The sequence below is a fragment of the Podarcis filfolensis genome (assembly GCF_964270895.1).
Source record: "Podarcis filfolensis genome assembly, chromosome: 1".
Taxonomy (NCBI): domain Eukaryota; kingdom Metazoa; phylum Chordata; class Lepidosauria; order Squamata; family Lacertidae; genus Podarcis; species Podarcis filfolensis.
This window is the reverse complement of record NC_139604.1, coordinates 105363898-105374496: the sequence shown is the minus strand read 5'-3', so window position 1 is coordinate 105374496 and position 10599 is coordinate 105363898. Positions and strand designations below refer to the sequence as shown.

Sequence of the window (10599 nt, the reverse complement as noted above, 5' to 3'; positions counted from 1 at the left end):
CTCATTCATGTTAAACCACAGTTTAGCATTAACTACAGTTCAATAGGATGTGCAAACATAGCCAAAGGCTAATTCCCCTCTGTCAAACACTCCTTAAAGCCAATATTAGAACCTTGAGCAAAAAAGAAATAAAAGTAATAATTAGGAGCTAGGTAAACCCAAAGCAGCCCTGATGAAAAATAAATAAAAAGGTCCGTAGCTTCCACATACTAATTGCCACCTTCTTAACCCTTTTTGTCACTCACAGCCATTCTATGTACATTGTATGTGCTTGCCTGAGAAAAAGAAAATAATTCAAACTCGAATCTATTTGATGGAGACATGAGAATTGCAAATAGTATAAAGAAAGCACACACACGGATCCATGCCAGTGGTTCTTGTGCTTTGAGCTCTACACTGATATGGACCTATAGGCTATGTAGCTCAGTGCTTTACACATGGGCCAGGTCCATTCATTGGTATCTACAGTTAAAGGATCTCTGGGCCCAACAACATGTTATGTTAAATGTGTGGTTTGTTCTTGCAACTTTCTTTCGTAAGGAGCTGTGGGATTGAGGTTTGATTCAGACTGGAGTGACGGCCGTTGTGGGATTTAAGCACTTCCTCCTGTGCCACAGTCCCGATGAGACTCCTCACTACTTGCACAAAGGGAAGAACAGCGTACCTCCCAATGCAAATAACCTTGGGGTATTTTGATTGGGACCGTGGCACAGAGGATACTTCCCCCGCACGCACGCACCAGCTGCTCCTATTCAGAAAGAAAGGAAGCAAGTGAAACCACACAAAACATAGTGTATAGTTTGGCCTTCATTAAACGGTGCTATTCCGGAGAGCTGAGAGACCCTGTGTTCTGGGGATTCCTGTCACTTGTGTCTTGCATCCATTCATACCCACCTTTGCCCCACCTTCAGTAAACAATTACAACTGCGGAGAAATTTTAGCTTGTGCTGCAAATTCAAGAAGCCGACTTGCAGATTTGTTCAGTATGATGGGTGTGTGTGTGAGAGAGAGAGAGAGACAGCGTGTATGTGTGTTACAAACACACACACACACACACACACTCACTTTAAGAGCAAACTTTTTTTGCATAAGCTTTGAATGGGCCTCTCCGGTTGCTCATGGGTTAATAGTTCTGTCTTGTAAATTGTTTCCCTTTGCCAAAGTGGGTGTTGCTGGAATGTCTCTTGTAAGGAGGGGGGCTGAGCTGTGTCCTCTGGAGAGGGGCGATGTCAGCATCAAAAAGGCACAAAAGGGGGAGGTTTCCAAAAATAAAACTGTCCATCCTCTCCAGAGCCAACCAGTGCCAGAGGCAAGTGAGAAGGTGCTTGGAGCTGTCTTCAAGGAACACACGCTCTGACAGCCAGAGGGAGAGAGGGGACGGGGAGAGGAAAGACGGGGCGTTCTCATTCTTTCTAAGGTATGAGGACTGCAGCTGCAGCTTTGGGAAACCTGCACCATTGGGCTTTCTCTGTGCTCCTGCCCCTCTGAGCATTCCTTCCCCTCCAGACAGCAGGTACTGATTAAGCCTTTTGCCTACATGTACCTGAAGATGTGAATGGCTTCCAAACGTGCCTGAGGAATTTAGCCCAGCTGCCCTTTCTTCCTCCTCCTCCTCCTCTTCTTTTTTCTAAACTCCAGTTGCACTCTGAGTTATATGAAACTTCCAGTTCAACAACTGAGTGCTTTCCCTCTTGGACAGAAACCATGAAGGGATCCTGGAGGAGCCTTCTCCCATTTACTGTAGCTCTTTTCGTAGGGGTTGGCGAATGTCAGAGAGACTTTGCTGGGCAATTTGACCCAAGTCCTTCCTTCAGAGCTGACTCCAGAAGCAGAGAGACGACTCAGCTGAGATTCCGGAGCCAGGGGAGTTCAGGACCCGCAAACAAAGTATTCAGTTTGTTCCAGGTACACAGTTCCATTTCTCCCTTGGATCATGTTCCTGTCACCCCTAAGACGGATGTAGCCTCTAACGCCTGGGTGAGAAACTTGGCAGGGAGGGAAAACAGAAAGCCGCACGCTGCTCCCACAGACCGCAAGCTCCCTGCTCCCACCAATGTCAGATCCCAATCCATCAATCCTGGGACAAGAGCTGATGCTCCCGGCAGAAGCCCAAGCTGGACTCCACAGAGACAGAGAGTGGACACCTCACACCAGTGGCTACGGAATGGGCCGAGGCCACAGACAGCGACACAGCCAAGGATGCAAAACTCCCGAAGCCGAATGGTAGGGTAAGTGCAGAAACCGCTTTCAAACTGTCAAGCAAGGTACTTGCAAGATTTGACAGCTGCTTCCTCACAGTCAGAGTAGAGCTATGATGGCAGCTTTGCCGTCAAACCTTAGTTTTCAGGGCATGGCAGCTAACCCAGAATCTAGTTGCAATGATGTTGTCCCAGAAAATGCCCACCTTTTTCAAAGAAGGAGCGAACTAACCAGATCTTGTATCACAAAAGAATATTAAGACTGTGCAATGTACAGCAACAATGCACAGCACTGTCCCATGCATAGCAACAATATGATCTGTGGTCTGCTTAAGCTGTTCTGTCATCTGTACCTGAGGGAGATGTACCTAAAGGTGATTAGAAATGTCACAACTGATAGTTTCAGTATGGTATATATATATATACTGTATACATGCCCAAGGCCTATTCACTGCCTGTGCAATATGCATACACATTGAGACACTGAGTGCATTTAACACACCCACCCACTGTCATTGTGGTGGATGTGCTTTTGCTCAAGATGTTCACAAAGTGTTCATGTGCCATTTGTGTGTACAAAAAAAAATCCACTTTGATTTCCAGGCTGTGGGGTTTGCTGCACATGTCAAGGTTTTGGTGTGCAGATGGACTGTTTTCTGTGCATTATGATGCGCCTGTGTTACTGCCCTTTTGTTAATGCTATGGATCTGTTGATTTTTTAAGAAGAGGGTGTTAAGTAACCTGACCACCTATGTAAAACGAATCTAAACAAAGTATAGTTCCCACACATCTTTTTCTTGCATAAAAATCTTGGTTCTGTGATGTCTACTTTATTAGTATTATTGCTTGCTTAACTGTGTTGATCTTACAGCCCCATGGAATATATCAGGCCATTTAGAATGTACTTGTAATATATTAAACAGGACTACTGGGGTTGCATTTTTTTCATTGGTGGTAGTGGGAATATTATTTCAGTTGTCTGCATTATGTTCTTCATCAAGGTGTTCTCAAAGGAGCTTGTATAGTGCAGATGTTCTCAGACTGTGGCCTGTGGATCACTGATGGTCTGCAAGCTCCTTTCAGGTGGTTCATAGAAATGATGCAGAACAGGTGAGAATATATGTACTTGGTGCTTTTTCTCTGAGAACAGAACTGGAGACTGCTTTAAACAGAATCAGATTTATCAAAAAGGCTAACAAGGCATTGGTCTAGGGCCTGTGATGTTCATGAGATTGTTTTTGTTTTATTTTTACACTTTTATTATATTTTTCAAAAATCTTTTCAATATTATAAACCACTTGGATATATTTTTGTGATATAGTGGCATATAAATATTTTTTATATAAACAAATAAATAACATGGCACTGTTTTTTATTGATGATGCCAGTAGGGAAATGGTCCACCAAGACCCCCAGCAATGTTCAAGTTGTCCACACACACAAAGTTTGAGAACTGCTGTAGTAATGAATAGGGAGGCTTTTATGAACATCCCTCAAGCTGTGTTGCTATTTTAAAATCTGCTCCTAGGGAGCGCTCTCTGTCTGAGTTAGGCTGGGTCCCTCTGCTGCTTCTAAGAGACTCTGGTGATTCATTGTGCTGCTATCACCCCAGCACTTGAACTTGTCTCCAGCATTTTGTGAGGTGCTGATGTCCCACATGTGCCCTTTCCAGTATTTCCTGTGTAGAAATGACAGGGCAGATATGGATCGTGGCTAATGCCATGTGTACACTGATTCCCAAGTCTTATTCCATATTTTCCAGTGCATTTCCCTGTCACTTTCCTTATCACAAAAAGTATGACTTTTGGGGGAAGTGAATTTGTTGTGCAAGACCTCCCAAGCAACTACAGTGGTACCTTGGGTTAAGAACTTTATTCGTTCTGGAAGTCCGTTCTTAACCTGAAACTGTTCTAAAACTGAGGTACCACTTTAGCTAATAGGTCCTCCTGCTGCCACTGCGTTGCTGCCGCACGATTTCTATTCTCATCCTGAAGCAAGGTTCTTAACCCGAGGTACTATTTCTGGGTTAGCGGAGTCTGTAACCTGAAGCGTCTGTAACCCGAGGTACCACTGTATAACAGTGCAACCTGAATTTGCCAGCAATATGTGATTGAATCCCACCCAAAAATAGTGACACTCTGGGAAAGAACTCTAGTGTAGGGAGAGAGGGTTAGCTCCTTCCTCCTCACATGTATGGACTCTTTAATGTCGTCTTGCTCCTCTGGCTGCAAGAAAAGCAGACCTCAGGAAGGTGTTAGCTTGTACTACACTGCTTAAGGGTTAGACCAGATAAATTCATCCCAGCAGAGAGCTCTCGCATGGACACTGGCCTAGAGAATGTCAACTTCACAGATGTCAAATATATGCTTCATTTTTAAAAAACCTGAGTATTTGGCAATCCTTACTCTTGCTTCTACCTATATTCCCATGTAAATAAGGTCAAAAGGAGTGCAGTCAGCAAACTACTTTGCTGATGCATGCTGGACATGGACCTGCATGCAGAATTGGATCTGCTGTTGAATCACTATAAAGCAGCTCTCAGGAGTGTAGGAACATCAGAAACATCAGAATTAGGATGGCTTCCACTGGTTGGCAGGGTATCTCCAGGATTTAAGATAGGGAGTCTATCCCAGCCTTACCTGGGAATATTAGGGATTGAGCCTGGGGTCTTCTTCTGGAAAGCAGATGCTCTACCACTGAGCTATGGGCAATTTAATGTGCACTGCGGGTTGAGATGAGGGAGAAATTCATGGTCTCTAGCTGCTATGAAAAAGATAATAGGGATTAAAATTGTTTAAGTCATAAAATCTAAAAAGTTGATTGGGAAATAAGGTGTTAATTAAAAGAAATGTTAAGAGATTAGGATTTGCTGAATTAACAATTTGAAATAGAAAACAAGAAGGGGAGGTATGAGGAAGTCAAAGAAACATGTTATTGAAAAATTGTTACTGAAATTGACTTGTTTTTTAATATTTTTCTTTTTCTTTTTCTTTTTGTGTTTGTATAAAATTGGAAAATCTAATAAATATTTATTTAAAAAAAAAGAGATGAGGGAGAAATTCAGTTCAGTTTGCAATTTATGGCAACAAGATGCAAACTGAAACACACACACACACACTTCGGAATTCGCACTTCTCTGAATTTTGGAATGCAGCTCTCCAGCTACAGATTGTGTGCAAAAATGCATATACTACTCAGTGTGTGCCTATAAATGCATATATTAGGGAACATAACATGGAAAAATGCATTCTGTTAGGAAAAGTTGCTTTGCAAAAATGCCTACATTAGGTAAAATTGTGCGCACACAATGTGCATATTAGGAAAATTTTGCACCAAAATGCTGATCAACTTGCACGAGGACTTAAAAATAAATGAAAAATCCAAACTGGTGTGGAAATGTGGCCAACTGAACGTATGGTTGGAAAAAAATGAGAAAGTGAGAGATATTGAAATTAACATATCCACCCATCCTTAACAATGGGGCAGGGGGTTGGGAGAGGAGCAGAGATCTTCCTCTGCCCATTTCCCCTGAAACCAAGGGTCTGTGATTGGAAATATCCCTTTCTGGAAAGAGCGAAAGAGAGACAGAGACAGTTTCAACTGGAAAACCACAGCTGGGGCATAGTTTCCCCTGCTTCAGCCCCTGCTTTGTAGGGAATCCACAGGCTGACTGGGCAGTGCTAGTTGAGCATGCCGCAAAGCCAGCACGGCACGAGTGGGTGGGGAGTCTGCTTCCCTGTTCACTTGTAGGATGCTGGCTTCTCCTTGGCGCATCATCCTTCTCCCTCCTATAAACATGCTGTGGTCCTCAAAGCTGCAGGCATTTATTTTGAATTCTTTATGAGGCAAGGAAAACCACACCACATTCAAGCCACTCAAATGTTGAGTAAATTGTTTAAATATAACCAGATGCTTGGGGTGGGGGTGGGTGGTTGCTTATTGTGCAAGGGGAAAGTAACAGCCCCTTTAGTCATCTCCGTAGCCCAAAGCCACTGCCAGAACCCACAAAGCATGCAGTTACCCATTAAAATGCTCTTTAATAGGAAGTGGAGAAGACTATGTCCCTTTCCTTACTCCATCCTTTCCTAATGTGGCACCACACCTGACCATTTGCCATACTGGCTGGGACTGATGGGAAATGTAGTTCAAAACTCTGGAGATAGCTTTCTCCATCCTCAGTGCAACGTGCTTTTTCTGCTGCTCCTGTCAATGATGGCACATGCATTTTTCTAATTCTGGGGATAGTTTTGGAGCCGCACCCCATATAATGTTTTTCGGTTCCACATCTAAGATTCTTAACATGTATGCTTATTTGGACAGTCATGTACCACATGTGTCCATTGACTGAAGAGCCAGGATCAATTGCAACTCTCCATCAAGTGCATTCTTGGTCACAATAGCCAGGTGTGCTGCCATATAATGTATGGGATTGCCCTGTTGCATCACATTTGCTTGGGGGTCTGAAGAACAAAATTCTTTGATAATCTGTGGTTCTAGTAAAGGTAAAGGGACCCCTGACCGTTAGGTCCAGTCATGGGTGACTCTGGGGTTGCATGCCCATCTTGCTCTATCGGCCGAGGGAGCTGGTGTTTGTCTGCAGACAGTTTTTCTGGGTCATGTGGCCAGCATGACTAAGCCGCTTCTGGAGAACCAGATCAGCACACGGAAATGCCATTTACCTTCCTACTTGCACTTCATGCTTCCGAACTGCTAGGTGGGCAGGAGCTGGGACCGAGCAACAGCAGCTCACCCCGTCGCGGGGATTCAAACCGCCGACCTTCTGATTCGCAAACCCTAGGCTCTGTGGTTTAACCCTCAGCGCCCTTACCCTTTATAGCAGGGCTGGGGAACCTCCAGGCCACAAGTCAGTCTTGGCCCACCAGAGAGCCCAATTTGGCCCATGAGGCTGTTTCCCCCCAAACCACACCAAACTGTTAATTAGCTGGTGTCACTCCAATAGGCAGATCATGTCAGCTAATGGGTGGAAGATGAGGTTCAACTCTGTGTTGGGAGCTGGTGTGTGTAGCCAAAGATGCTGGGTTTAACTTTCACTCATAAGCTGATGGGGCATGGTTTAAACCTTGCCCAGACCCCTGTAGGATGAACAGATAGTTCCATCCTGCTCTGTGCTGTTTTGCCAGTGTGCTCCCTTCAGTACCCCCCCCACTTTGTGGGTCAACTTTGACAAGTGGATAGCTACAGGGAGGGGCACACATGATAGTGCCCCTTCATAAATTTTAAAACATACAAGATGAGAACAGGATCATGCCTGCCTGCTATGTTCTGTGTAGGTTTGACATCAGTGTGAAGAGGCTGCATGCAGACGGAGGTTTGTCCACAGGGCTTCTCCATGTGAGAGTGAACCCTGGTTGACTCAGGGTCCCCCACTTGTATGGAGAAGCTCTAGATGAGTACATCTGAATGTTCACTTGGCCCCTTTGCACTGAAGCCAAACGTCTGGATGTTGGAGGGTGTAGCTGATAGATGTGATCCTGGTGTTCCACCATGTTCATCAGCATGTGAGGGGTATCCAGATCTAGAGGGCACCAGGTTCGTGGCGAAAGGTGGCTGTATCCTAACAGAACAGGCACTAGGACCTGAAACTTTTCTGCCTTCCTCTGAAGAAGGGCTGCCACATTTCCAGATGGGCCTTCAAAGAAATGAATGGAAAGAACCAGCGCTTTCCTCATAACCTCTATAACCCTGGTGCCAAACCCAACAAGTGTCCATCTGTACTTCAGTGTTTATGAATTGTTAGCATCATAAAAGAAGAGGAACAGTTATTTTAAGGTTCTGAAGCTTTTGCCTACTTATAATGAACACCTTCCTTACCCTTGCTGAAAAATCCACTGTGTAAACAATGCATCGCTTTAATGCAGGGGCCCACAATCATCAGCTGTAAAGTGTACAGTCTCCCCCTCCCTTTGACCACCTGGATGGACATAGGCCTTCTTCCCTTTGCCCATTTACTAGTCAGTGGCTACTGCATTATCAGGTAGTAATTCTGCTGTGTGTCTGCATCAGCTGTGATTTGATCATTCAGCTGTTCCCAATGCAGAGATGCAGCAGAACTACTATTCCTCATCGGAGGCTGTTGTTTCTCTGCATGAATCACTGCCCAAGGTTTCCAGACATGAAGCACAGTCAGAAGAATGACAGGGAACAGGGTCCTCAGTGGGAAGGCACTTCTTCCTTATACATTGGTAGAAGGAAACTGTTTTGGATGTAAGAAAGAGGTCTGCTTCCGGCTTTAATTGTGTTAAAAGTGTTACATGGTTATTGGAAGTTTGTGACATGCTGCTGTAAGGAGTATGTGTGTGTTTAAGCAGCTTTTTTTATCCTAAGGAAGGTAGCCAGATGTGGGCAATATAACTTGTTTTTAATGTGAACAAGCTGCGCATGTGTACTAGATTCCAATGGGACTTACTGTATGCCAAGGTTCTGGAGCTTATTCCATCAGGAATTGCTGGTTTGGTTTACAGCCAGAGCTTTTCTCGTAGCATGGTGAGTCGTCCTGCCTACAGGAATTGCTGCCAGGTTGTGCCAATAAGTTGAGGAAAGTACCGGAAATGTTTACCTACTTTGCACTCCTCTCCATCAGTTTTGCAAGATCCCAGTTTACAAATCCTTGAACAGGAATAGGAAGCTACGCTACTGCCTTCTTTGCCGTAACACAGTTGGCCTGGGGAAAACATAATCTGAGGTTGTCAGATTAGCTTAGAAAAAACACTTCAACAAATTGCACAAAAAAGGCCAGTCTTCTCAATTTTTAATGGAAACACCCATTAGATTCTGCTATATGCTCAAGACTACACAGCAATACTACATAATGTCTTGGAGTAGTTTAGCATAACCATCCCATACCCTCCATATGCTTCGGACTACAACTCCCATTAGCCCCATCCAGCATTACCAGTGGTGAGGAATTATAGGTTTTGTAGTCCACAATATCTCGAGGGCACCACATTTACTACCCTGCTCTAGAACAGCAGTAGGGGACCTGAGACTACAAGTCCTTTAATTCCTGATTATGGACCAAGCTGGATGAGGCTGAGGTGTGCTGAAGTCCAACAAGATCTGGAATGCCCCAGGTTCCCTATGCCTGCTCTAAAACCATATGTATCACAAATGTCATTCTCGTCACTGGTACCTGTAGATGAGGGAATCTCTCCTTTTTAAATTTCAACCATGCAGATGCCAGCTGAGGTTTCTTAATGGAAGTTCAGGCACTTTAGAAAGGAGATAACAATAGCTAAATAAAGGGGAAGGGGGTTCAAGGTGCAACCAATGTACCATTCCTAAATTATTATTTTTTTCAACTTTCTAGGCCAAATGTCTGTGGGGGTCAGTGCTGCACAGGGTGGACAACAGCTCCTGGGACCAATCGGTGTATTAAACGTGAGTATAAAGAATAAAATCATCTTCTCAGTGATTATTATATTAGAAAGTGTTTCTATTATACAGTCTCAGTTCCCATAGTAAGGGGCACAGGTGCACCTAAGCCCTGTTCAGGCATTTAAGAAGTGTGGTCAACAAGCTCTGGGGTGGGGATGATGGTCATAGAAACATACTGTACCTCTCCCATTCACTTCTGGAATGAACCAGCTGAATAGAAAATGACCACAAAACTGGGCCTGAAGGGAGCCCACACACAAATAGATGTGTTCAGGCATTCAAATGAACATGTGGGTTGACTAAAGTTTTCTTGTGGTGTATTAAAACACAGGTTTAATGCAAAAGGGTGGATTTGTAGGATGAGAGAGGTGTGTCACCACATAAGGTGTTGTGGGAGGGATTTCTACCTAGACCTACCTCAGTCATTGATAGGGATTTAAGAGGGTAGCCATTTTTGCTCCAACCTGTATTTGTCATAATCAGGGATGCAGTTCCATTTCTGCCAAATGCTATGTTACTTGTCTTGCTGTCCACTATTTAACACAAGTTTTGAAACTATATAGCTTACGTAACTTACATTCATTTCAATGTAAAGGGAATGCCAAAACAATGTAAAAAGAAAACTTTAATTACGTATCGCTTGCAGTCTTAAAGAACAACAACAAAACGAATGAATACCAATCATATTGGGTTGATTGGTTTCTTTTCCTGGCAACAGACAACATACAGAAGTAGTCAAAAGCAGCTGACTGGGGGAATCATGGGGATAGTGCAGTTGGTGCAGTCCACATAGAGGGAGAGAGATACACAAACCCACACATAAGGCAGTACCTTTTCTGTATGTGCGCACTTGCTCCTGCGTTTCTGGTTTTGCCCTGCAATGTTGAACCACAATAACAGGAACTGGAAGCCATACGGGAGTGAAGAAAGGCTCACAGACAAGTTTCTGGATGAGGTTACATGATTACAAGGACAACCTTTGCACGAAGTGATGGTTCTGATTGGT

General features: G+C 44.1%; 1 protein-coding gene across 1 annotated transcript in view; it reads left to right on the top strand.

The window, feature by feature from the left end:
• Positions 1-1197: 1197 nt before the first annotated feature.
• Positions 1198-10599, top strand: part of LTBP2 (latent transforming growth factor beta binding protein 2) — a 133732-nt gene continuing 124330 nt past the window's right edge. Inside the window, exons 1-2 of the mRNA XM_083609362.1 lie at positions 1198-2228; positions 9526-9596. Of these exons, the coding sequence (XP_083465488.1) occupies positions 1705-2228; positions 9526-9596 (595 nt within the window). The 5' untranslated portion in view covers positions 1198-1704. The remainder of the gene's footprint in view (positions 2229-9525; positions 9597-10599) is intronic.